A 26743-nucleotide genomic window follows, 5' to 3' on the forward strand; every position below is an offset into this window, starting at 1 on the left:
CAAAAAAAAAAAAAAAAAAAAAAAAGTGCATAGGCTGGCCGGGTGCCGGTGGCTCATGCCTGTAATCTCAGCACTTTGGGAGGCCGAGGTGAGCGGATCAGGAGGTCAGGAGTTCAAGACCAGCCTGGCCAACATGGTGAAACACTGTCTCTACTAAAAATACAAAAATTAGCTGGGTATGGTGGCGCATGCCTGTAATCCCAGCTACTCGGGAGGCTGAGGCAGGAAAATTGCTTGAACCTGGACCCGGGAGGCAGAGGTTGCAGTGAGCCAAGCTCACACCACTGCACTCTAGCCTGGGCTACAGAGCAAGAGTCTGTCTCAAAAAAAAAAAAAAAAAAAAAAAAAATGCATAGGCTGGGCCAGGCACAGTGGTTCACACCTGTAATCCCAGCACTTTGGGAGGCCAAGGTGGGTGGATCACCTGAGGTCAGGAGTTTGAGACCAGCCAGGCCAACATGATGAAACCCCATCTCCACTAAAAATAATTTAAAAAATGGGCCGGGCATGGTGGCGGATGCCTGTAATCCCAGCTACTCAGGAGGCTGAAGCAGGAGAATTGTTTGAACCTAGGAGGCAGAGGTTGCAGTGAGCCAAGACTGTGCCACTGCACTCCAGCCTGGGTGACAGAGAAAGACTCTGTATCAAAAACAAGCAAACAAAAATACAAAGGCTGGATGAATGAGGTAAGATATAATGTAAACAGTTTTCCTGGAGTGCAGCCGGTCACAACACACCTCTAAAATCTCGTCTAGGCTACCCCACTGTCCAGTGAGGTTAGTGCAGGCGTCATACCCAGGCCCTGCAGGATCCCACTCTGTGACGCCCCTGCCTCCTTCCAAGCCTCCTTTGAATCCACTACTGATCTCCTCTGCCCAATAAAACCCCTCTTCTCAGGTCAGGTGTGGTGGCTCACGCCTGTAATCCCAACACTTTGGGAGGCCAAAGCAGACAGATCACCTGAGGTTGGGAGTTGGAGACCAGCCTGGCCAACATGGTGAAATCTCATCTCTACTAAAAATACAAAATCAGCCGGGCGTGGCAGCGCATGCCTGTAATCCCAGCTACTCGTGAGGCTGAGGCAAGAGAATCGCTTGAACCCGGGAGGCAGAGGTTGCAGTGAGCCGAGATCGCGCCATTGCACTCCAGCCTGGGCAACAAGAGTGAAACTCTGTCTCCAAAAAAAAAAACCAAACAAAAAACAAACAAAAAATCCTTCTCCACCAAACCCTGTCAGCAAGCAGCCCACCTGCCTTCAGGAAAAGGAACTCAGCTTTCCTCTGGGCCAAGAATGCCACCCTTACCTGTAAAAATGCTTGCCATCACTTAAGGCCCATCTCAAGTGTCACTTGCTAATAATGCTTTCAGCCGACAGCCTCTCTCTTTTCTCTGACACACCCCACCCCCATCATTGCCCTTGTCTGTCTCCTGAGGAAGCTCGGGATGGCAAGGCCTAAGTTTGATGCACCTAAGTTCCTAACTCCACCCTGTACTTGGCTCAGGGCTCCTTGACAAGCCCCAGCAAATGTTTCCCTCACTTAATGAAGTTGGAGGCACGCACCCCTCCCCGGCATTGCTCTCCTCTATCATGTTTCCGTCCCTCACAAGGGCGGCCAACACTGCCCCTTGACCTGAGGCCCACCCTCCATCCCTCCCCTTGGGTACCTGGCTGACAGGGCCCCCAGGGTGGCGCCAGTAGCCTCCAGCCAGGCCTAGGGGGAGGAGCACCTGCTGGGTGTTTCTTGGCTTGCTCTCCCTCCCTCGCCTCGCTCCCCTCAGCCGCCGCCATCCGTGCCCGGCGCTCCGCGCAGCTGCGGCCCAGGCCCAGAGAAAAGGTGTATGTCTCCCTGGCAACCCATCACCATGCAACAGGGTCTCCCGGGATACGGCCTGGGATGCGCTGACGTCAGCGCAGAAGGCGCGAGCTCTCCGCCCGCTGGCACTGCGCCGAGCAGAGCAGACCTGCACGGGGGCGGCCTCCCGGCCCGCCGCCGGATAGCGCCTCCGCTCGCCGGAAAAGGGAGCCAGAAGCTGGCTGGCCAGGCGTGGGTGGGGGCTGCAGATCCCCTTTATATGGATGCCGTCCTCCTTCCCCCCACCACCAGGGGCCCAGCACCTCTGGCAAGTCCTGGCTGTCCACCGAGGAAGGGCGGGAGGACCTGCTCCAGCCTCGGAGGGTTCGAGCAGATCCCAAGGAGGATAGAGAGAGACCCCGAGGAAGTTCGATCCACTCCACAGCCCACGCGGGGTCCGAGGACACTGAGAGGAAGGGGAAAGGCTGTTCAGCTGTGCCCCTACTTCTGCCCAAATCCCCATTTTCATCAGGTATTGCCATATCATTTCTCAGCCCCTCCCCCACCGTCCAGAAGATCAGCACCCACTGAGTGCTCTCCTCAACTCTAAAAGCCCCTATCCCACACATCCCTGACCCTCGGGCCCCTAGGGCCATTTTGTGGCAGCCCACTGGCCACCTTCCTGCTCTAGATGAATTTTTGCCTCAAAACCCTAGGGTGAAACCAAACAATGATAAATTCTGACTCTCCTCCCCGTTTCCCAGCCTACCCATTTCTCTTGGAAAGCACACTGAGTTCTTCCGCCATCACTGTCCCCCCACCACCGCCAGCCACCCTGGACCCTTTGCAGGCGTGTTGCCTTCCTTCTCTCTTCCTGCTGCCTTCTTTCCTCTCATTAGCCTCAGCTGGTCCACAGCTCTTTACTCTTCTTTTCTGACGAACTCATGATATTTTTTCTGATTTTCACCCCTGCCCACTGAAGCCGTTTCCTGATGCCCTGTCTGGCCCCAGCCTGGTTCTCCCTTTTCAGCCTGGTTCTTAATATCTAAGCCAGAGTAATTTTCCTTTTCCACCTAAGCACCCTACTGCTCAGCTTCCCATCGTCTCCCAGATCACATCCATGATCCCTGGTCTCACCTCTGCGACTTGTCTGACAAGTCCATCGTCCTCCAGGCCCTTCACGCTGCCACAGAAACATTTTGCCCAGCACAGAAATCATAGGCATGCTGGCTGTGTTGATGCGGAGAACCAAAAGCCCAGAACCGCTCCAGGCTCAGCTCCCAGTTCTATTCCTGTTTTGGCTCCGGATGCTGAGCCAGTCCCCTCCCCATTTGGAACCTGTGCCTAGTCACATAAGGAGAACATTCCTGCCTCATGGCTCTGAGGAGGTGGGAACATCAGGGCTCAGCCAAGCTCTCTGGGGCTCAGGGAGCTGAGGCCCATTCCCTAGAGAGTGCCAACAGGCAATGTACATCACAACTGACCTTTAGCTGGAGCAGCCGTCTCTATCCCTGAGCCTCAATCAGCTGCTGGTCCCCAGAAATGCTACCAACCAGAAGGAAAACAGGAGGTTACAGGCCATCCCTGGCCCCCAACTGGTACCTAATCAGGGCTCTCGAGGCCGGTCCTGAGGTCAGCCAAACTCACCCCTGACTAGAGGAAGTGATGACTTCCTGAACTCCAAGCCTTGGCAGGGCCAAAGAGATCAGTCAGCTGCTCCTCAGCTTCAAAAGCCACGAGGTTAACTTGGGACTACAAATCCCAGAATTCCTCAAGGGAAGTACAAATCTCAGCCAGTCTTAGTTCCAAAGAATATCAAGTACCAACCACACCAAGGCCTGACCACCTGCCCTGAAGGCCCAGGTCCCATCCCAAACCCAGTCCTGCCTGGCCTTATGCGTGGAGAAATCCAGGACACCGGAGTAAAGGAAGCTGGCCCACCTCCAATGCACAGGACTACGGTCAGGCCCGGTGTGCACGGCCACCCACGGAAACCGAGGCCCAAGCAGGGGTCAGCATTGTGGGAAGGAAGCCCTGATGGCCTGCCTCTGGGCTCCTCTTTCCCTCCACAGAGTAGGGCGATTTGTTTTTGCTGAGTGGGGGCAAGACATTAAAACAACTGTAATAGGTGAGAGGTGATTCAGTGTTCACAGGTGCCTCAAACGGGGCCTCAGTCCCCCTTCACCAACTGACTCTGAAGCGGGGAGTCAATGTCCGACAAAAATTCTGTGGTAAGGTGCTTAGCCAGGGCCGAAAGGCTACCTCTTTAAGAAGATGGGGACACGGCTGGGGGAAGCAGGTTCCCAGCGCAGGGCCACTCCCAGGACAGTGAAGGCAGAGGGATAGGCGGAGGGGAGCGTGTGTGTGGGCGCGCAAGGCCAGTCGCCGCGGGCTGGAGTGGTGGGGGCATCGGGCTGCCCAGCCCCTCCCCGAGCTGTGCGTCTCCGGCCACCCTGAGCAGTGGGCACACGGCAGCCGGCGGCGAGACCATGCGTCTGCCCTGCAAAAGCCCGAGGCAGGCAGGCCGTGGGAGCGAACCGGAGTCGGTCTGGCCCCCTCCCTGCTCATTCCCGTTCCCTCCTGTTGCCTGGCCCGCCTCCCGGTGCAGGCTCCTCCCTCTCCCGACACCGGCCCCCTCCTCAAGGCCCCCACCCAGCCGCGGCCCGCGCACCGCGCACCGGCGGCCGCAGCCCGACTCCCCAACCCGTGCCCGGCCGCCGCCTCTTCTTACCCTGACCCGCCGGGCTTCGAGAGCCGATACAGCCCATGGCCGGGCACCCAGGCACGCTAGCCTGCGCTGGGGGCGCGGGCCATCGCCTTGCAGAGGGTCGGGTCGCGGCCACCACTGGGGAGGGGAGAGCCCGTGAGAGGGGAGGGGGTGGGAGCCGCGCGTCCGCCGCCGCTCCCCGGAGAGGGAACCGGGCCGGTGACGTAAGCGCGGGGGCGTGGCCGTCGCGTCACCACCCAAGTAGGCGGGGCGCAGCGACGTCACGGCCACGCAGAGGCGGCCTGGGCCGGGTTCGAAAACGCCGGTCCTCTCCTCCCAGACCCGACTGCCACCTGAAGGCAGGGGTGGCGAACACTCACTAAGCCAGCCGAGTCACACTACACGGGGCCGGAAAGCCTCCCTTGATGCATCCAGCCCCTTGATTTTACAGATGACACCTTGAAGCCATAAAGGGATTCTCCAACTATAAACAACCCGAAATCCAAGAGCCTTCTCCACACAGGGGCTTGACTCATTCTGGTAGGAGAGCAGTCTAGCAAGAATGTCCTATCACTAATCTCCCTTCTCTCCGGACCAGGAGGGCACCATCAAGCCCACCTGAGGGCCCAACCTTCTGGGAAACCTCCTCAGATCCCTGCAATCATGGACAGGGGAAGAGGCAGGAGGGGTGCCAGGTTACAGGGAACAGCGCTACAGTGCCAGCTCTGGGAAGGATCCCCACCTATACACACCTTCTCTAGAGGGAGCAGGCCACAAAGCAGAGAGGCAGTGAGCTTAATTGAATTCATGTTTAATAATTACAGGCACCGTGCCCCCCCTTCCCCCTGCCCAGGCAGCAGCAGGGGTGGTACAGGGGCTGGGGCATATGCCCCCAGCAGCGAGGACGGCAGTCCCGAGAGTGATTTTCAGAAAATAAAAAAAAGGACCCCAGGGGCAGGCGTTGGTGCCCCTCCCCACCCCAAGACACACCAAATTTCAAGACTTTATATATAATATATCTCTGTGCCCCAGGGGGAGGAGAGGGACACCTGGCGGCATCCTGGAGGGGGGCCCCAGGCAGCCCCAAGCCATCCTGCCTCTTCAGCCACTTTATTAGTTCAGACACATCACACTACAGGCACCCACTGCCACCGCCGCTGCTGCCGCCCCCCTGCAGTCCAGGCGGCTAGCCGGGCCATCTGTGTGTCCATGGGGCTCCAGGTCCCCGGCCGCACCAGCCCTCAGTTGTGGTCAGACTCCTCCTCTGCCTCACGGAGCCACTTGAAGAAGGCTGTGACAGATTTAAGGGCCACACCCTTGCCCTGCTGCTCTGCGGGGTCCTTGCTACTCTCCCAACTGTAGAAGGCATCCTCCTTTACCACGTCCTCGTCATAGAGCGCATCAAAGAACATCCGCAGCAGGTCTGCAAGCAGGCAGGACAACAGTTAGAGGTGACCCGCCACTGCCACCCCAGCCCACCCCCCCAGGGACCCCTCCCAGGCTCCACTGTTCAAACAAGGTCCTGACGCACCATCCTGACATTTGTGACCATTCCAGAGTGACTAGGCCTCTGACAGGATGCTAATCTCATGATCTGAGAGACCGCTGCACAGCAATGAGTCACTTGGCCATCGGAAAAACCTTACAAACTTGCTCAGCCTCACCTTGGCAGCCTGAAACGTCTCTGCCCATGGTGTATTTAATGGAGAAAACTATATTCAGAATTGGTACTCCTGAATTTAGGAAATCGCTGAAAATCCTATATATATACCATACATAGAAGTCCTATATATATGCTACATGTAACCTGAAAATTCACTGCCCCCCAAACAGATCCTGACAACTCCTGATCTCAATTTCCCTTCCTTCCGCACACATTTCCTCAACATACACACCTTCTCTGGCCTTGACACTTTTGTGGATGCTATATCCTTTGCCGGAAACTTCGTCTTGCCACATTCCTTCAGGACTCAACTCAAGCATCACCTGTTTGGACCCTCTTTCTCCTCAACCCCTAGCTGCTGGGTGGCCTTCCCAAGCACGTGTCCTATAACCCCTGAAACACACCCACCCCAGTGCCCACAAGGCAGTACCAGTCTTTCCAAACCAAGCCATCTATGAAATGCTTCAAGCCAGGATGTTCTGCAGGGCATGCCCGGGCTCAAAGTCACAAACTCTGCCTATGGGCACAGTCACCTGCTACCCCCACCCCACAGCAACCGGCCACAGCAGGGCAGAACCTTCACTTATCCCATTCTTACACTCCAAATCCCATGCATACCCACCCAGGGACCTCATCCAATCGATTAGGCACTCTGCCCTGTATTTTCAAGCCCAAGTTTCTCCCACCTAAAAACAAAAACCCGTTTTCAACCACTACATTACAGCTAATAAAAGATTTTGTCTACACTTGATGTTTTCCCTTCTGTCTCACTTAAATATTTCTCAGTCCTTTCCGACCCAGAATCTATCCCCTGTCCCACTAAATACTGTTTTTGCCAGGGTGGCCTCTGATTTTCTATTCCAGACATCCTGCATTTTCAGGCCTGCTCCTACAAACGCTCAGAGCAGCATCTAGCATTACCAACCACATCCCTCTCCTCAAATTTCTGTCCTTGGTTGTTCAGAGGGGCCTGTCCTCTTTCGGTCCCTACCAGTATGTCTGCTCCACCTCCTTGGGGCTGTATCTCAGGCCCTTATCACTCTCCCTCAGGCAAGCCCATATCCTCTTATGACTTGCACATAAGTTACCCTCTGCCAGCATTTCACAAAGCTGCCGCCTCCTGCCCTGACCTCTTCTTTTCCAAAAGGACCCAGATACCCCAGCTATCAAGCTGACATCTCTTGATTCCCTTACTCAAGGACCACAACTCAACTTGATCCAGCACTGCCTACCCCAGCAAATGCCATCACACTATGGCCACTAAATGCACCATGATTTAAAACCATCCTGGGAGTCATCCATGACTTCTAATCTCTCATGGCCCCTCCCCAGACCAGTGTAACTAAAAGCTGCCAACTCCATTTCCTAAGTATCTCTTGATTTGCCCACTCTTCTCCACTGTCACCAGCAAGGCTGAGCCACTGGTGCTAACGCTGCCACATCCACTCTCACCCCATTCCAAATCACTCTTCCCTCTATGACCAGGATGATCTAAAAACTAAAATCAAATTCCTTTATTCCTTGCTTAAAATCCCACAAAGGCCTTTTCTTGCCCTCAGACTAAATAAGCCCCAGACTCTGGCCATGGCTTACACCTGGCCCTGTGTGGTCAGGCCCACATCCCTCTCTTCAGCCCCATCTTGCCTCACTTAGGACTGGTTGCTGTGCTGTCCCACACTGGCCTTTCTTCAGTATTTCTTTTCCCTGTGTCAAGTTCTCCCTACCACAGGTAGAAAGAACACACATAGTGCCCTCGTTTCAAGCATTCTCCCCACCACCTTCCCAGTTGTTGTGGAGCGAATTCCCACCCATTATCCCTCAGACCAGGTGTCCTCCCTCCAAGAGCACCCGTCTTCCCAGGCTCATTGCTCACGCCAGTACTAACTCCATGCCAGCACAGGAAATTGCTTGGCTTCCTTTCTGTGAGCATGCCAGTACCCTGACACATACCTATGTGCTGAATGCATAACCTGAGACATGTTCACTGAAACCTCGGTCTCCTCATGTGGAAAATAGGGGTAATACCATCTACCCTAAACATTTGTAAGGACTACATGAGGCAAGGTAAGCAAAGCATTTCAGTCCTGTGCCACGCCATGGGGGCACATGGTACTGAGAAGATCCTATCATTTATCAGCTCTGCACTGTTGGCATCAAACACATAGCTAGGCACAAAACAGGCAGTCAATTAACCTTCAAGGCTAACTCCTTCCACTGGTAGGAACAACACAACACAAACATTAAGAGGAAGGAATGAAACCCTGAGGGCATTTTGCTCTCTAATGACTACCTACCTTTCCTGGGTTAAGACCCTTCCATGAAGGGTCTGATGCCCTGCTGTCTGGAAGTCCCTCCACCCCACCCCTGTCCCCGTGGCCTGGCTCTTACTGGGAGGCTGTTCTAAGGTCACTACAAGGGCCTGGAGGGCGTAGAGTGCCTGCAGCTCCTTCTGCTCATCGCACAGGTATTTCTGCAGCAGCTTCGCTCGCGCTTTCAGCACTGCAACGTCCACTCGCAGGGGAGTCTCAACTACAAGAAGACAGGGATGAGTGGAGCAATATACCCTTACCCCGGTTCAGAACTGGGAGGCCAAGGCTGACACCCACCTCCCTCCACTTGTCTGTCAGGCCCACCCTTGCCCCTCCATCTCCCTGGTTCCTCTTACAAATAATTGCAGAATAGCAGACAGCCGTCATGAGGGCTCGAACTAACGTGTTGGATGCTATCTGCTGCTCACTCAGGTTGGCCTATACGGGAGAAACAAATGACCCCCCAACTCTGAATTGTGCCCTTCAGTCTTCATTCTTGCTACCCCCCAGCCCCACACTAAGAACTACCTCTCCTTTACCAATATCCAGGAGAAACCTACCTCTATCCAGTCGAACACCCGCTGGTTACTGCTACCCTCCTTCAGCAGCTTCTCCAGCTGCCTGTTCAGCTCCTCGGAGGGGAGTGCCCTCTGGCCAGGGGCTTCCGACTCCTCTCCCAGAGTATACTCCACCTTCTGCAATGGAAAAGGCCCGCAGTTAAGAGGTAAGGTTGCCAACGTGAGACACGAAAGAAGACTGGCCAGTCTCAAATGCTAGAATTAACCCAACTCCAGCCCCAAACCTGTTCAGCGATGAATGCACCAATGTCCTGGCCTTCAGGTAGAAATTCCTTCCAGCTAAGCCCGGCTTCTCGCCACAGCATCCCCACCTTTTTAGGACCCTGGAAAACACAAGACCAACCCAACTTACCAATGCTCTCTCTCTCCAAGGACCCAACAGCTCTACCACATGAATCCAACAAATATTTACTGAAAGCCTACTAGGTACCTGCTAGGCGTTAAAGATGCTATAGAAGTACTAACAGGCACAGCCCTTCCATTCCTATAGTCTAGTGCAGGGCACAGACGTCAGTCAAATAACCAGCCAAGTAAGAACTCATCCCAGGTACGGTGGCTCACACCTGTAATCCTAGCACTCTGAGAGTGGAAGTGGGAGATCACCTGAGGTCAGGAGTTGGACACCAGCCTGACCAACATGGCGAAACCCTGTCTCTACAGAAAATATAAAAATTAGCCAGGCGTGGTGGCGGGTGCCTGTAATCCCAGCTACTCAGGAGGCTGAAGCAGGAGAATCGCTTGAACCCAAGGCGAGGGTTGCAGTGAGCTGAGATCATGCCACTGTACTCCACCCTGGACGACAGAGTGAGACTGTCTCAAAAAAATAAATAAAATAAAAGAGAACTTGTCCACCACAGTGCTATGACACCAGAGTAGGAAGAACGACGTAAAGTCCTCTAGGAAGGGACAACTTCTAACAAGTATGCTTGTTTCTTAAACCCAGAAAATGTTAGACACAGATACACCCCACCCCTAACATGAATTTAAAAATCCTCATAAAACCAGCAGTCTGAGTGCATTTTCTGCAAGAGACAACAGACTATGAAGACATCATTCTTTTCTTTATAACAGAATGATGGCACTGGCCCTTAGCAAGATTATTGCAGTTCATATATTTTAAAACATGTCCATTTTTTTCATATTTTAACTAAAAGTTATCTTACGGCCAATATGTATCTTTTTTTATTTTGAGATGGAGTCTTGCTCTGTCGCCCAGGCTGGAGTGCAGTGGCACAATCTTGGCTCACTTCTGGGTTCAAGCAATTCTCTTGCTTCAGCCTCCCGAGTAGCTGGGACTACAGGTGCACACCACCAGGCCCAGCTAACTTTTTTGTATTTTTTGTAGAGACAGAGTTTCATCATGTTGGCCAGGCTGGTTTCCAACTCCTGACCTCAGGTGATCCACCTGCCTCAGCCTCCCAAAGTGCTAGAATTACCACACCCGGCCCAGTCTTTTCTTTCTTAACAGCGCATAAAGAATGTCTTATAATCTATGGCACCTTGGAGTGGATGAAATACACAAATAGTTCAATACGCTTATCTGTTGTTAAAAAACAACAACTTGTCCTGGTACACATCTATTTAAAAGAATTAAATGATGTTGACATAACAATTCCTTTAAATCCCAAGTGTGATTCCTCCAGGTTCAAGATGGCTGAACCCTTGAAACTGCACACACTCACCCCAACTTCTCACTTCCACTAAGTACCACACTCAACTTACTTTTCCCCATCTTTTTGCCTTTACATTTGCTAGTTACCAATTAACTTTCACAAAGCCACCTCGGCACCCTGAGGAAAGCCTGCTGTCACGAATATTATCAAATATTCCTTTGCAACCCCACAGTACTTAAGATACTCCACTCTACTTCAACTATTTTATTTCACACTTTACTGTTTTTATCAAGCTGTAATTTCTTCCTTTTTCTCTACCAACTTGTTTCTTATGTTTTATTCATTGCTGTATCCCTAGTGCTTAATATACAATAAATGATCAACAAAACCCTAGTTCAATAAATGAATAAATAAATGCATCAATCATGGGCATAGGGTCTTAGACTGCCATTCTCCTCCAGTCTTGGCCAGAACTCACGATAGGAACTGGTGTGCGGGAGATGGCCCACCTCAGTATTTCCTCTCCCAGGTACCAACACAGTCCTGCCATCACCATCACTCCACTCCACCAATGGACCATGAAGCTTCAGGGCCACAGCAAACAGCCAAAACCACACCGTGGGAGGCATCTCTGGATTCCTGGCCCTCACTCACCATGCTTTTGCACAGGAGGCCCAGGATCTCCAGCAACAGGGAAGCAGCTTTGCCCAGTGGTCTCAGAGGCTTTGTAATCTCCCTACAAGAAGAGAAAAACCTAATGTTGACAGCCTCCACAGTTCTCTCGCCACTTCTCCATCTCCCTCCAAACCCGGCTATCCAACCCAGCACATTTCCCTACCACCTTTCCTCTGGTCTTTACCTCCCCTGAATTCCACCCAGGGGACTTACCTGAACAGCTCCCCCATGGGCACCCCACCTTCCTGCAGAATGGGTGTTACCAGTTCCGCTAGGTAGAGCCACACGTGGGGGATGTCAATTTCCATGTCCTCAGCCAATTCCAAGATTTCATACAGCCTGCAAAGGGAATTCAAAGTCAAGACATTCTAGGCCAGGTCCCCACTCTTCCTTCTGGGGCAACATGGCATGGCTAAGGGATCAACTATGGAACCCCCAGGAACATTTTCTTTTAGTTTTATTTTTTTTTTTTGTTTGAGACAGAGTCTCGTTCTGTCGCCCAGGCTGGAGTGCAGTGGCGCGCTCTCGGCTCACTGCAAGCTCCGCCTCCAGGGTTCATGCCATTCTCCTGCCTCAGTCTCCCGAGTAGCTGGGACCACAGGTGCCCGTCACCATGCCCGGCTAGTTTTTTGCATTTTTAGTAGAGACGGGGTTTCACCGTGTTAGCCAGGATGGTCTCGATCTCCTGACCTCGTGATCCACCCGCCTCGGCCTCCCAAAGTGCTGGGATTACAGGCGTGAGCCACTGTGCCTGGCCCCCAGGAACACTTTCTAGACATGGGGACAATGATCTCAAGCTAAGGACACAGAGGTGGCCTCCCTTGAACCTCCCGGGTTCAAGCGATTCTTCTGCCTCAGTACCCTGAGTAGCTGGGATTACTGCACCACCACGCCCGGCTAATTTTTGTATTATTAGTAGAGACAGGGTTTCACCATGTTGGCCAGGCTGGTCTAGAACTCCTGACCTCATGTGATCCTCTAGCAATCCAACCCAGCTTGGCCTCCCGAAGTGTTGGGGAAGACAGGTATGAGTCACCACACCCAGCCAGAGAACCTATATTCTTATGCAAGGTTCCAAGGGTCCCAAAGAGGAGGTAAAAAATTGTGGGTCTGTAGAAGTGGGAGGCCCAGAGAAGTTGGTCATACCCTTGGTAGTACTGAGCAGTAGACAGGTGTCCAGCACAGAGCAGCTGGTGCAGCAGCTGCCCCATATGCTCACGAGCAATGGCACTGCGCTCCAGCGTAGACTCAACACCATGCCGTACAAAGATGAAGAGCAGGGAGGGTGAGGCCAGCTCCTGCACACATTGGACTGCCTCCTGAGGGGCACAGGGCACAGCAGGAAGAGACCAGTCACTGTCTGACCCACACAATGCACCCCTATGCCTGCCAGCATGATCCCTTCCTGCCCACTCCTCAATCACACACGGCTCCCACTGCCTACTTTCATGTCATTGAGATGGAGATATTCCTCAATGATAGCCTTGGATTTCTTCTCTAACTCCTCCTCAGAGAGTGCTGCCTTCGGGGGGCTCACTGGGGGTAGGGTAGCTTCTCGCTTCACTGTGGGAAGAGAACACAGATTAGAGAGACTTTTTAGTCTTCCCAGCAAACAAGATTCAGAGCTCTCAAAAAGCTGGGGACCAGCTAGTCCCAAGGCAGCCAACACTTTTCCCTCCATTCCTCTCCCAGACTCTCACCGGCATCCCGCCCACGGTCCCGATCCTCCGTGAGGCTAGCTGCTTTGCGCAGCCCCTCAGGCTGGGAGGGCCGTTCTCTACTCCGCTCCTCCACTTCCTTGCTGAAGCTCCGCTTGGTAGCAGGTGTCCGCGCACGATCAAGCCGGTCCCCACGGTCCCCTCCCCGCTCACTCCGCTCTAGGCGGTCTCCCCGGTCCCCGGCTTTCTCGCCTCGTTCCCGGCTCAAGCTACTCCTGGAAGAGAGACAGGCACATTTTCACTCACTTGCACTGCCCAGGCACTCATATAATTACACAACATGCTAAGCAACTGTTGGCCTTGTTCTTGACATAATGAATATGCCCCAATCTAACCCAAGGGCTCCAACCAGGACAGGTATGAAGAATTTCCATCCCATGGCAACAACCAGAACCCAATCATGGTACCCCCAGTGTGAATAACAAAGACGTCCAGGAAACCTCACCTCTGCACCACACGCCTATTATCTGTGCTTTCTGTGGGAACCGCTTGTTGAAGGGCTGAGAAGCGATTCAAAGTACTAGTAGCTGGGCGAGCAGCTTCTGATGCTGGGGATGCAGAAAATCCGTATTAAAATATTTTTCTCCTTTCCTGCATTTTATCCCCTACTTGCCAGTTTAAGACACTTGGTCCCAGTCCCAAAAGTAAAGCAGTTCAATCCCTGGAACCACAACACAAACCTCCTCTATTGCCTACATTGCCTAACTACCTTGTACTGAAAGCCTAACAGGAAAGGCTCTGTCCTCAAGGGAGCTCTGACGGATCACCACCCAGCTCCTGACACTGCCTCCGTACCTGCGTCTGAGGGCTTGGCTCCTGAGCCTCCGCTGCTGCCCTTGCCCCAGCTCAGTCGCCCTCCAGGTGCAAAGAGCTGGTTGTTAGAATCGATGGAGCCAGGCTGAAGAAGAAAAGGGGAGTAGAGTCATAGGTCTAACCTGGCTGAGTCCCTTGGCCAGCACCACCACATGCAGCCAAACAGGCAGTGCACGGCCCAGTGCAGGGATCAGAAAACCTTTTTTAATAAAGGGCCAGTCTCTATTGCAACTACTCATTTCTGCCACAGCAGCATGAAACCAGCTGTAGATGATAAAGGCATGGCTGTGACTGTGTTCTAATAAAACTTCATGGACACTGACATTTACATTTTACTTAATTTCCACGCATAAATTACCATTCACTTTTTAATTTTTCACAACTTTAAAATGTAAAAACCCACTACTGGGTCCTGGGATGTATGAATGGGCTGGATCTGGCACGTGTGTGTGTTTGCCAAACACTGGTCCAGACTAATGGGAGTACCACCCTCCCTCTACAGCTGGCAGTACTGTCTCTACCAATCCAACCAGTTAGTCTAAGAGGAAACATTTAGTTGTCACCTTCTCAACCTTAGAAAAGTAAGGGGACGGCCGGGCGTGGTGGCTCAAGCCTGTAATCCCAGCACTTTGGGAGGCCGAGACGGGTGGATCACGAGGTCAGGAGATCGAGACCATCCTGGCTAACACGGTGAAACCCCATCTCTACTAAAAAATACAAAAAACTAGCCGGGCGAGGTGGCGGGCGCCTGTAGTCCCAGCTACTCGGGAGGCTGAGGCAGGAGAATGGCATGAACCTGGGAGGCAGAGCTTGCAGTGAGCCGAGATCCGGCCACTGCACTCCAGCCTGGGCAACAGAGCGAGACTCCGTCTCAAAAAAAGAAAAAAAAAGAAAAGTGAGGGGACGAAGATCTAAACCTGAGTTGAATCACCCACTCCCACACACAACCCTACCTTGGTGATCTTGGTGAGTCGTGAGGTGTCAATGGGGCGGCTACCTTTGCTGATGGGAACTGTGTTCCAGCCACCATCATCCACAAGTGGAAGTCCACGGCCTGACACAAAAAGAGGGGCATACTGGAATAATGAATAAACCTTAGCAGCCCCTTCCCCTTGGGCCACCCCCAGCCTCCCTTCCTCAGATCCTCAGTTCCATCATGGGGTCTCAGTGGCCCAGACACGTGGCACTAACAGGAAGTCATCAGAGGAAAGTATAACCTCCCAGTCTCTTCACTGCTCCCTTCTCAATCCCAGCCTGGAACTCACTGATGGGCGGGCCTGGAGGGCCACCCCGACGCTTGTCACTGCCCTTGGCCATGAGCTGCTGCACTTTGATGTGCTCTCGATGTTCTTCCATCTCAGCCTCCTTATGGATCTGGTCAATGGTCTTGGGACCCTGATCCCCTCGGCGTGGCACCCAATTGCTCTGTGGAGACAGAAGGCCAGTCACGATGATGTCAGGGAAGGCCAGACAAGACAGTGTCAGAAACTGGAGGCAGCAGGCTGGCACTGGGGAGGAGGGGGACACACACCCCTCGCAGATCCAGCACGTCCTGCAGCATAAAGCGGATGCGGGATGACGTCTTCTTTTCTTTAATGATTTTTTCCATCTGGTTGAAATACTGATCCATTCGGGGCTATGGAGGAGAAAGGCATCAGACCAGGAACTTCTCATGTCTCACCTATAACTGCAGGCCCCACCCCTCCTCAGGCCTTCCGCCCCGTCACTGTGGCTCAGTGAGCCCCGCATGCTTCAGCCCATCCCCCTCCAGATGCAACGACCTCTACCTTGGCTTTTTCAAAGTCCAGGTCTTTGCCAATGGTGGTAAGCAGACGACAAAGGCACTCAAGGGACTCTTCATCATGGTTCTTAAGCAGTTTGACCACACAGTCATGCATTATTGCCTCTGTTAACATCTTCAGCTTGAACAACTCCCCAATAAACTTGATATTCCCTAAAGAGCGCCGCCGGGCTATGTCCCGAGCCTCTTCCAGCTCTTCCTTAAGGCGTCCTCGTTCCTCTGCCTGCCATTCACAGGACAGGGATTGTGTCAAAAAGATAGCCAGCCACTCTGCTAAAACCCTTTTCTACCTGGATATCCAAACTTAGCAATAAGCACTCAGTCCTGAGGCAGGCTGGCTGGGCATAGTGGCTCATGCCTGTAATCCCACCACTTTGGGAGACCGAGGCAGACACATCACTTGAGGTCAGGAGTTTGAGACCAGCTTGGCCAACATGGTAAAACCCCGTCTCTACTAAAAATGCAAAAAAATTAGCCAGGTATGGTGGCACATGCCTGTAATCCCAGCTACTTGGGAGGCTGAGGCAGGACAATCGCTTGAACTCGGGAGGTGGAGGCTAGCCAAGATCACGCCACTGCACTCCAGCCTCCGTGACAGAGCGAGACTCTGTCTCAAAAAGGAAAAAAAAAAGTTCTGAGCCAGAGAAATCCCCAAGACACCACTATCTCCATTCCAAATTCTACAGTTGAGTAGCATCTGGGTGAGGGAAGGAGCTGAGTGGGGAGTGGAATCGGTAGTGGGTTTTCTCTCACCGTAGCAGCTTCATCCATCTCTTTTTGCTTCTTCTCAAAAACCTCATCATCATCTTTGTCTTTCTCAAACTCCTTCTGACATCGATTCAACAACAGCTTTCGGAAGTTTACAGTCACTGTTGGCTTTTCCGTAGTGGGCACTTTCAGCTGCAGGTCGGAGAGAATGTCACACTCAGACTAGTACTGGGCAGGGAAGGCCCTCCAAGAGCCTTTAACTACCTGACCCAGGAAGATATCTGGCCCCAGCTCTGCCTCCTTCCAGCTGGAAGAGGTGCAAGTTGGAGGAGAACCAAGAAGCTGGACTCAAGGAGTCTTGGGAATAGAAATGGGCAACTAGACCATAAGATTTAGAACCCAGTGGAAACTAACCGCCATGAGGCAGCGGCACATGTTGGCATAGGCCACAGAGAAGTTGGGCTCTGAAATGGCCTTCTCAAAAATGAGGTCAATGACCCCTTTGAGGCGTTCCTCGGTGTCAATGGCCAGCTGCGTCACTTGCTTCATCAGCTGCTGGAACATCTGGGGTGTCAGCTTATTCAGGATGGAGCGCACCCTGCGGAATAGGTCCTGGAGGAAGAGGAGACAAGAGTTCCAGTGAGGGTCTCAGAACAGGCTGTTCGGAGGGACAGGAGAGAGTGGTGGGGACTTAGGCATGACAGATGCTACTGATAAGGACAAAAAGCAGCAAAGAGGGCACTGACAGCAGACCTGGAAAAGAAATGGAGAGAGACCAAAAGCAGGACTCGCCAGTACCTGGGTTTTGCTGCCATCAGCATCCTCTTCCCCTCGGTCCTTATCAGCTGCCGTCCGCTTGCTGCTGGGTTTCCAGGCTTTCTCTGCTTTGTTCAGTTTTATATCTTCGGTCATTAACACTGTGGCAATGATCTTGCGTGGTTCTTTTCGGGTGCCCTGCTGAGAGCGCCGGGGTCCCAGGCCAGCCTGCTAAGCAAGGGATGAAGACAAGAGGGGACGTGGAACTAGTCAGCACAATATGTGATACCACTACTACACGCCTCCAGGGCAAAACCCTCCCCATCAGCACTGAGACACAGGGGAATCATCTACTCCCCCTCCTTACCCACCTGCCCCTTTACCCAGCCCCACTCACCGGCCCTCGGGGCAGCTCCCCACCTGGCCCACCCCTTGGGGGCCCACGGGTGCTAAGGGCTGGCCGGCCAAGGTTGGCAAAGGATGGAGTGAAGTCTGGGCCATAATTTATGCCTTGTAGTCTAGTGGGGTCCAGTGGTCGCAGTGGTGTTTTATTGGCCTGCAAAGAGGACAGGAAAAGGTCTTAGAAGCAGGCTAGAGCAGTTGACTACTCTTTCAGGACCTCAGGCTCCTCCCCAATCCATCCAGCACAAACTTATCATCCCCTCCCTGACTCAAGCCACTAACCTTGTCCAGCACCACATCACTGATATGGGGCAATCCCTCTGGCTTCTGCATACTGGCAAAGATGAACTGAAAACCAAGCAGGAACTCACGGTCGTAACGTTTTTTCTCCTCTAGGTTTAGAGGCTTCCACTGATCTGCGAGGAAGAGAATGAAGCAATCATACTGTCTTCTCTGGCCCTAATAAGAAAACTCAAGTCATTCTCAACCCTTTCTTCAGCATACCTGACTTATATTCATACTTCTGTTCCCCGGGCTGGATGTTCTCAGCATTGTGAATTTTGTCTTCCTTTGAGTCCCAGGTCTCATCTGCTTCCTCAGGACGTGGGGGCACACCACTGCCCTCAGACTCTGGGCCTGGATTGCTGCCTGCAGGAGGCTGATTTTCCACCTCTGGTACTGCCGGGTTTGCCTAGAACAACAGAACACCAGTTTTGGTTGCACAATGACCACTGTTCCATACCTCAACTTGGCCCTCTCCCCTTCCGTTTTCTGCTCCCTTACCTCCTTGAAGGCATCCAGAAGGTCTCCAACAGCCTCCTTCTTATTTAGCTCCTTAATTTTCCGTCTCCTCTTTGGCACAGATACTGCCACTAATTTTAAAAAATAAATAAAAGCATGGGTCTTTGCCAATAATTTAAGGAGTACCCTTAATCTCTGGGAAATAAAAAGCAGCCAAAGTACATATTTCCCCTTTGCATCACAGTCTTCAGGCTTAAAAGTCCTTAATCTAGTTCTTAGATTCCATTGCAGGGCCTCTATGACCCAGAAACATGGCAAAAACGGGAGGTCATCAAGGAGGGCAAGGAACCACATCCCCTAGCCCACCCTACCTCTACCGCCCAACCAATCCTTACCTTGAGTGGCCGCTGCTGCCTCCAAATTCTGAGACAAGTTGGCTGGAACAGGGGTGCTCTCTGGGGGGAGCAGTTCCTCTCCTCCCTTCTCACTCTCAGCTTCTCCTGCTTCTCCTTCTTCCTCTTCTTCTTCTTCTTCTTCCATTTCCTCCTCCTGAGCAGGGGAAGTAGCTGAAGGAGCCATAGCTGGAGTGGCAGAGGGGATGGTGGCGGGCGCCACTGATGCTGTCACCTCCTTGGCCTGCTCCTCTGGCTCACTGACTGGGCTTAAGTCCACAGCTGGTGGCGAGGGGGCTCCGTTGAGCAGTTCCTCAGGTTGGGCAGTTGGAGCAATGGGCACAGGGGATTCGGAAGGGCAAGCTGGTGGAGGAGCAAGCTCTGGGCTGGACTCCACCTCTGGTTCCAGATCTTCAGATGGGACCATGCCATTAGGCTCATGAATTTCCACTGTGTGAGATGCCAGAGGAGTGGAAGCCTGGAGAGGACTGGAAGAGAATTCACATTCTGGAACCGGTTTGCTAAGTGTCACTTCTACTTCCAGTATGGGTTCGGCGAGAGGAGTGGGTTCTGGAGAGAGGCGATATGGCTCCCCAGTTTCACGGGAGATGGGGGTTGATTCTTCTACAGACATTTGTATAGTTGCCATAGTGTCCCCAGGAATAGAGAGGACTGCGAGATTAGGCTCAGACCCCGGTTCCAAGACTGGGGATGGTGATGGGGTCGGAGAAGGTGACGAAGGCTGGGATTCTGAAGGGCTGTGCTCTGCGCCAGGCAGCCCTGGCCGGTCAGCAATGATTGCTCCCTGTGACCGGTCATCTGCACCATAGGAAGGAAGAATGAGCAACTAAAGGCAAGTGCTTCACTGCTGTTGTTCCTCCCCATCCTCCAGCCAAGGTATTTCCAACTTAACACTCCCACGTCATCATCTCCCACCTAAGCTATACTTCCACTTTCATCCAAAACCCAATTCACCCTCAAAATCCCACGACCTGAAATCTAAGTCATCCTTCTCTGGTACCCAGTTCAAGTCACTCCACCACCTCAGCACTGAGGTGACAGCAAACTGTCAACATTCCCTTTCCCCGTAAAAGCTCCATCCCACCCGCTTACTTACCTGGCCGGACAATGACAGCAACCTGGGGCGTCTCCCCATTAGCTTGAGGCTCCAGACCGCCTCCCGTCTGCAGGACACAAAGGGTTACCAAGTTTGCACTGAAGAGTCCCACAACCCTTCTTTACTAGAGCCATTTCTACTTTAGCTCTGCCTAGAAATCCAGGAAAGCAGGGAAATAAATCCCTTAGTTGAAAGAAAAGATCCAGAGACTTGGGAGTCCAGGGCAGAACAGACATCCCAGTCAGGGTATCGCTCAAAAAGCAGACAGTACCTGGGGAGGGGTGGGTGTGGAGGCAGTGCGGGCCCCAGACATGATCTCCTCCGTGATATCCTTTCCTCCTTGGTTTGGATCTCGAATTCGGATCTGGGGAAAGAAAGTTATGGGATGAGTGGGAAGCAGGAAGAGCCCACCTCTCCACCCTGCCCCACTCTTAAAGACTCTGGGCCAACTCCCCACCCCACACTGGGAAGCAGGTAGGTAGGTGCCAGAAACCCCTTGAGTTCCACTTTCAGCCCATCTGGCTGCTCTTGTAGTCCCTGCCCTAGCTCCCACCCTTAAGAGACCCCTGACCTCACAAAGCAGCCCTGTACATCACAATGCCCCTCCCTCCCTCATCCCTACCCCACCAGCAGTCCCCAAGCCAGTGGCTGCACACCCTGGGGCCCAAGACCCCCATCTAGCACCCAATCGGCTCACTTGTGGCTAGTGTGCCTGATCTCTGGGGGCAGGGCCCAGATCCAGTAGGTGGAGCCAGGGTGACTCAGCGGCTTCCCCAGCTCTGGCACCCTATTCTGGGCACCACGCCCAGGGCTTGAGGACTGAGCAGAGGCGGAGGCCTTGAGAGCTTCCAGGACTTGTTGGGGGGGCCGGGTGGGGATGGGGGCTGGGGCCACAGAAAACAAACCATTTCCAAGGCAAGCCACCAGAAGCCCAAAAGCAAGCACAGTTCTTCCAACCTCCCAGCACCCAGGTCTCACAGGAACTTCCTCGCTAGCCACTTCAGTCTTCCCATGACCTGCTTCTATGCTAAAATCTTAGTATCTTACAAAGAACCTGAGCCCTCCACAGACCCCATTCTCTGCCCACTCTCAGCTCCTTCCTCCTCAAGTCACTGTTCTTTCCGGCACAATGTCCCAGCAGCATCTGACCTTGATTCTCCCCTTCCCAGATGTCCCGGAGCCCCTAGCTGCTACTCACCGTCTTACGTTCCCTCTTGGGAGCAATCTGGGGTGGCTGGTTCATCAAAACTGGGGCGGGGGCCACACCAGTGGGAAACTGCTGCACCCCTTGGGCTGGATAGTAGGCGCCAGCTTGGGGGAGGGGGACAGAGAAGAATGGTGGTAGCGTCAGGGCCCAACCATATCCTAATGCCTGCTTGACACCTCCCACCCCAAAACCTCTCAACACCCACAGCCGGCCCCTTGCCCTGCCCTGCCCTCCTCCCCCAGGGAATCAGGTGTCTGTCAAAGCTGGGGAACCAGTCTGAACTGCGTTTACAAGAATTCCTAACACTGACACACACACACACACACACACACATCTCATAGGCAGGCACTCCTTACCCACCACACACCAGCAACCAAGAGGACTTATGTCTGTCCTTCTACCGTACAAGGTAGTCTCATGTATGTACCCCACCCGCTATCAATGTGTACACACATACTCTGAACCTGAAACAGAACCAGGTCTTTGGCTGGGAATGAAAGAGATTTGACAACCCTGTTCCATTTAACTTGAGTCCAGTTCCTGTCTCCAGCCCTTTACAAAGGGGCAAAGAAACAAAGTAACATAATGAGCTAGGCTCAATATGAAGAAAAATTAATTCCTTAAAGCAAACTATCTCCAAAGTGGGGTGCGTTCTTTTTTTCCCCTTAAATATATATGCTTTTTTTTGAGATGGAGTCTCACTCTGTTGCCTAGGCTGGAATACAGTGGCACAATCCTGGTTCACTGCAACCTCCACATCCCAGGTTCAAGTGATCCTCCTGCCTCAGCCTCCCGAATAGTGGGGATTACAAGACGGCACCACCACGCCCAACTAATTTTTGTATTTTCAGTTGAGACGGGGCCAGGTGTGGTGCCTCACGCCTATAATCTCAGCACTTTGGGAGGCCAAGGCAGGTGGATCACTTGAGGCCAGGAGTTCGAGAACAGCCTGGTCAACATGATGAAACACCGTCTCTACTAAAAATACAAAAATTAGCTGGGTGTGGTGGCACACACCTGTAATCCCAGCTGCTTGGGAGGCTGAGGCAGGAGAATCACTTGAACCTGGGAGGTGGAGGCTGCAGAAAGCCAAGATTGTGCCACTACACTCCAGCCTGGGTGACAGAGTGAGACTCTGTCTCAAAAAGAAAATAAAAATAACAATAAAATTTAGTAGAAACGGGGTTCCACTATGTTGGCCAGGCTGGTCTCAACTCCTGACCTCAAGTGATCAACCTGCCTCAGCCTCCCAAAGTGCTGAGATTACAGGCATGGGCCAACGCACTCAGCTCCCCCTTAAATTTTAAAAGAGACAGGGTCTCACTATGTTTCCCAGGCTGGTCTCAAACTCCTGGCCTTAAGCAGTCCTCCTGCCTCCCAAAGTGCTGGGATTACAGGCAAGATCCCTCGCACGGCCAGGGCGCATTCTTTAACTTCATCCCTAAATTCCACTTGTTTTGTTTTTGACAAGCACGAGTGTATATGTTTAAATTTTGCATACATATAAACAAAAACATATGTGTATGAGAGATTCATACTCAAAACTTTTCCTGATAGGTGATCAAAACACTTGGAAACCACTGCCATAAAGAACAGACTAATCCTTTCCTAGAATATAAATAAAAAATAGCTACAAAAACCTCCCGAATTTGCATTACATGGGCTCCCAACCATGGAAGAAGTGTCATAAGGAAAGTCTACTAACAGGCTCTCAGGCTGATACCTGATTCTATATTCCCTGATGTGGGGAAGACCCTAAACTCTCCTGGCAATAGAATCACATTTTCTCCCCACAATCAACACCAGTTAAATATTAAGCACCAATCCCTACCACCTATTAACTTTATCATTTTTAGACCAAAAGCCAAGCCTGGGAAGAGTCTTCTGCTTTAGAAATCAGCAGATGGGTTTAGATGCTCCCTTGGGCTTGATCTCACCTCCGACTCCCTCCCCTGCTTACCGTAGGTCCCAAATTCTGTAGGGCTTGCACCTGGATAGAAGCCTGGGGCTCCTGGCTGCACAGGGTACTGCTGTGTCGGGACAACATATGTGGAACGCCCCTGGTTGGGGAGGGGGAGAGAAGGAGTTGAGGGAGCTATGAGTTCCATATCAGACTCCAAAAAGAATGTAGGTCAAGACAAGACAAGACAACTCTGGGCAATGATCAGAAGTAAGTCCCACCTCTGGAAAAGGAATGGAACTGGAGGGTCAGGGTGAGGGAAGTGAGAAGTATATGGGTCTGTGGCTTCTAGGCTCCAAGCCCCCAGCCTCACCTGTCCAGGGATGTAGTAGGCCCCCTGGGAGGCTGGGTAGGAGATCTGGGAAGGGATCATCATTACTTGGGATCCAGCAGGGTAGACATGGGCAGCTGGGCCAGGGCGGGCAGGGGCTGCGCTCTGCACTCGGGAGGCTGCACTGCTCGGGGGCTGGGCCCGGCTAGGGTAGAAGTGCTGTCAGGAGGGAGGAAAGCAGTTGGTATTGTAAAGAGGAGGAAGTGGACAAAACATAGCCACTCCACAATGTCTCTATAGCCTGGAAAGTACTGTGGGCTTCAGAACATGGAGACCAATCCTTCCAAGACCACTTGACCAAATGGTTAAGCAGCTTCTTGAACACACACACGCCCTCCAAATTCAGATGTACAGTTTGCATCCTGTATAGATTTACTCTCTCACTGCCATGCTTACGCATGTCACCTGTACCAAACTACCCCTCTGCAGAGGCTTCCTAACACCCAGATGCATCATGCCTAAGTAAGGCCCTTTCGGGCAACATACCCCCAGCATGCACTGCTCCACCAGCATGTAATGAGGAGCTAACCATAACATGCAACAGCCTCCCAGTCCCCAGATGCGCGTTCTTCAAGATGTAGCCCCTAACATGCATCACTCGGCGTCCAACTGAGAACCTGGACACCAAACAAGTCACCACCCTGAAGACTCCCATTCCCTGTGTCTAGCCCCTGACTAGGATGGAGGGTAAGGATGAGACCAGGAGACCGTCCAGGGTTAGGAAAGGGGTATTACCTGCAGAGACCTGAATCCTCCCTGAGAGCACATGGGGACAGGAAAGAAAAGAATTATCCCCAAGGTGATGGCGGGGGGGAGGGAATGAAGGCAATAGGACAGGACAAGAATCCTCCCACTTAGTAAGGAAGAAGTTGCGGAACAGAGAAAGGCAAGGACCAGCTGAAGTGTTTACCTCACCACAGTCCAAAGAGAAAGCAGAGAGAGCAATAGAGCAATGGCAGCCTCCGGTAAAAGGAGCAAATAGGAAAGCAAGAGTTGGCAGCAGGGCCCAAAGCACTGCCCCCAATTCTTAGATGCACTAGGATCCCAGTAATGCCACCCTCATTGACAATATACTATCCAAGGGACCAGCCACCGTAAGTAATCAACAGGGCGAGGCGCAGAGCCGCATGAAAGAACACAGAGGATTAAGGCCAGGTACGGGGCCTCCAGTTTCCATCTTAGGCCTAAATTGGCCAAAGCTTTCTACTGCTCCCACCCAGGCCCCCTACTCCCCTCCCCACAGCCCCTCACCTGGCGGGGCTGAGAAGGCGTGTTCATTTGTGTCGCTTGTGGCGTACTGAACACCACCGGCGCTGTCTGCCCCGGGGGAAACGCTGGCTGAAGAGGGGAGACCAGAGTTCAGCAAGAGGGGAAGCCCAGGTGGGGCAGAAACCCAAGCTGGTGAAATAAGGGGAGCAGATCTGCGGCAAGAGCCTTAACAATCCACATACCCCCTCCCCGTGACAGCCCCCGGGGACAGCCCAGGGGCCCTGTCTCAATTTGGCAGCAGGCGGCTGCACTTTGCCCTGACACAGATGGGGGTAGGAAAATCCAGAGGCTGGAACCTGTTCCTGCCCGACTGCCTGGTCTCCTCCACCCCCACCCCTGCTAATTCCTCCCTAATTACCTGTGGGAGTCCGGGGGATGGGGCGGGTGGGGGGCCTGTGGACTGTGGAGCTTTGTTCATTTCATTTGGTGCCACATCAGGGTCCCCCCAGCACCTGTTGGGAAAGAGTGGCGCTCAGGAAGAGGAAAGGACCCAAGCTTAAGGCAAATGGGGCGGTAGAAGGGTTGATGCAAGGCTGGGTCCCATACGGAGTCCCAGAGATGCCAAGAGGGTGAAGCAGAAAAGATAGAGCCTGTCCCCACCAACATGCTGTCAATCCCACATCACTTCCAACCAACCCCTGGTCTACTCAAACAGTCCCCTCACTCACCCCCTCGATTAAGAATAAGTCCACGGTGCGGCCTACAGGTTCTGGGCATCCGAGGGCCTGGGGTTGGGAGGTGAGGGGTATCAACCTGGCTCCGCGGGGCCCAAGACCAACCAGACCGGAAATTCCAGGTCTCGCTGGCACCAGGCTCCCGGATCACGAACAGAGCTAGCTGCTTCGGCCGTGGTGTCCCCACCCCCCACCCGGGCACACCGGGTTCGGGCCTGGCCCAGGGGCACACAAGATACGCCTGCCGCCAGAGAACCCGCACTGGGCCAGAAGCTAGGCCTGCCGCCGCCCAGGAGTGTAGGCCAGGAAGGGCGGGAGTCAGGCCCTAAAAGGCCAGGCGGGCGGCGGCCGTCGGGGAGCCGGTTTCAGGCAAGTGAGGGTCGGCCCGGAGGGCGGGCGGGGCCGGGGGCTCCTCCCTGCCCGCCGCCACCTCCTCCCTCCCCTGCGCCCTCCCTGCGCAGCGCGGGCCAGTGCCAAAGAACAACGTGTCACTTCCCGGCGGCCCGGCCGCGAAGGGGGGAGGGGGCGGCGGGCCGGGAGCCGTGGTGCCTGCGCCCGTGAGCTGCCGGGCCTCCTCGGGTCAGGCCGAGGTGGCATTTCGCTGCGACGAACCCGGCGCCCTCCCAGCCCCCGGGACCCGCATAGTCCGGCCCTGCGCTCCCCACCCCCACCCAGCAGCCAGGCCGGGCCGGGCCAGGCACACGTGGGCCGGGGATCGGGGCCCTGGCGGGCCGGGGCCCGGGCTCGGGCCGCGGGGCTAGGGCGCCGGGGCGGCGGCGCAGGGTGGCCGGTCCCGGCCCGGATGGCGGCGGATGCGGGGGGAGGGGGTGGGGGGGCCGGGTCGGGCCCGGACATGGCGGCTTTACCTTCAGTCTCCTTCAGTCCGCGCGGCCGAGCCCCACGCAGCCGCACAGACGTAGTCCACAACCATTTCCGGCTCCCCGCACAGATCCCGCTCGGCGGCCACCGCTTCTCCGCAGGCGCAGCCGGCGCCCCCACGTGACCGGCGCAGGGGGCGGAGCCGCGCCGGGCGCTCTGCGCCGCCGAGCACATGGGATTTGCCCCGCCCCGTCACATGACAGCCACAGCCCGCCCCCGTGTCCCCTCCCGAACTTTGAGACTCCCGGACCGACTCCCCTCTGGGTCTCTGTCTGTTCCGCGATTCTTTAGTTCATTCATACTTTAAGCAACCATTTATTGAGTGCATGCTAAGTACAAGGCGAAGTGCTGGTTGGGGCCTGAGAAACTGAAATTAAAGACTTGGCAAAAAAAAAAAAAAGCGGGCGCAGTGGCTCACGCTTGTAATCCCAGCACTTTTGGAGGCCAAGGTGGGCGGATCACGAGGTCAAGAGATCGAGACCATCCTGGCCAACATGGTGAACCCTCGTCTCCACTAAAAATACAAAAATTACCGGGGCGTGGTGGCGTGTGCCTGTAGTCCCAGCTACTCGGGAGGCTGAGGCAGGAGAATTGCTTGACCCCGGGAAGCAGAGGTTGCAGTGAGCGGAGATTGTGC

At 53.7% G+C, this 26743-nt stretch overlaps 3 protein-coding genes and 2 non-coding genes across 20 annotated transcripts in view; all 5 read right to left on the minus strand.

Annotated features, from left to right (window-relative positions):
• FAM131A (family with sequence similarity 131 member A) overlaps positions 1–4724 on the minus strand; it is an 11331-nt gene extending 6607 nt beyond the window's left edge. Inside the window, exons 1-3 of one of the 5 annotated variants that reach the window (XM_025375169.1) lie at positions 4525–4724; positions 3278–3338; positions 2117–2259 (exon numbers count right to left, since the gene is read on the minus strand). Coding sequence is in view for 1 of the 5 variants with exons in the window: in XM_025375168.1 (XP_025230953.1) it covers positions 2117–2259; positions 2931–3018 (231 nt within the window). In the remaining 4 variants the exon portion in view is untranslated. Of the gene's footprint in view, positions 1–1665; positions 1816–2116; positions 2260–2930; positions 3339–3440; positions 3473–4524 lie in introns of those variants that run through there. The other 4 variants (XM_025375168.1, XM_025375170.1, XM_025375172.1 and 1 more) reach the window with 4 other exon arrangements.
• The window catches only part of EIF2B5 (eukaryotic translation initiation factor 2B subunit epsilon), a 566918-nt gene that overhangs the window by 351205 nt on the left and 188970 nt on the right, over positions 1–26743 (minus strand). The window lies entirely within an intron of this gene.
• EIF4G1 (eukaryotic translation initiation factor 4 gamma 1) lies at positions 5295–26273 on the minus strand. 12 transcript variants are annotated; one of them, XM_025375118.1, is made up of 34 exons: positions 26094–26273; positions 25222–25278; positions 24912–25005; positions 24536–24622; positions 24020–24040; positions 23267–23443; positions 22954–23053; positions 20985–21097; positions 20058–20150; positions 19787–19853; positions 18673–19488; positions 18320–18408; positions 18041–18227; positions 17819–17952; positions 17532–17690; positions 17177–17362; positions 16793–16990; positions 16424–16570; positions 15657–15893; positions 15401–15505; positions 15135–15294; positions 14823–14923; positions 13852–13954; positions 13502–13604; positions 13039–13271; positions 12783–12901; positions 12485–12657; positions 11552–11677; positions 11318–11399; positions 9275–9373; positions 9033–9167; positions 8829–8910; positions 8552–8692; positions 5295–5923 (listed from the first exon to the last, which is right to left on the minus strand). In XM_025375118.1, exons 3-34 carry the CDS (start codon positions 24969–24971, stop codon positions 5742–5744), a joined length of 4815 nt encoding a protein of 1604 aa, XP_025230903.1. In that variant the 5' UTR covers positions 24972–25005; positions 25222–25278; positions 26094–26273; the 3' UTR covers positions 5295–5741. The 12 variants fall into 12 exon arrangements, with proteins under 12 accessions (XP_025230903.1, XP_025230902.1, XP_025230904.1 ...); XM_025375117.1 differs by having other exon boundaries at positions 17177–17365; positions 26094–26209; XM_025375119.1 differs by lacking the exon at positions 25222–25278.
• On the minus strand, positions 15003–15078 carry LOC112619933. Its single transcript, XR_003118410.1, has one exon. It is a non-coding gene; the product is annotated as a small nucleolar RNA SNORD66 (small nucleolar RNA).
• Positions 18539–18617, minus strand: LOC112619934. Its single transcript, XR_003118411.1, has one exon. It is a non-coding gene; the product is annotated as a small nucleolar RNA SNORD66 (small nucleolar RNA).

The sequence above is a fragment of the Theropithecus gelada genome, chromosome 2, assembly GCF_003255815.1.
Source record: "Theropithecus gelada isolate Dixy chromosome 2, Tgel_1.0, whole genome shotgun sequence".
NCBI classification, from domain to species: Eukaryota; Metazoa; Chordata; class Mammalia; order Primates; family Cercopithecidae; genus Theropithecus; species Theropithecus gelada.

Excerpts from the sequence above, each read along its gene's own strand:
- EIF4G1 (XM_025375117.1), bottom strand. The coding sequence starts at position 24,971 with ATGAACAAAGCTCCACAGTCCACAGGCCCCCCACCCGCCCCATCCCCC. Across the intron at positions 15,506-15,656 it reads TGGACTTTGAAAAAGCCAAG|CCCCGAATGGATCAGTATTT; the intron begins GTAGAGGTCGTT and ends TCTCCTCCATAG. Across the intron at positions 15,295-15,400 it reads ACGTGCTGGATCTGCGAGGG|AGCAATTGGGTGCCACGCCG; the intron begins GTGTGTGTCCCC and ends CTGTCTCCACAG.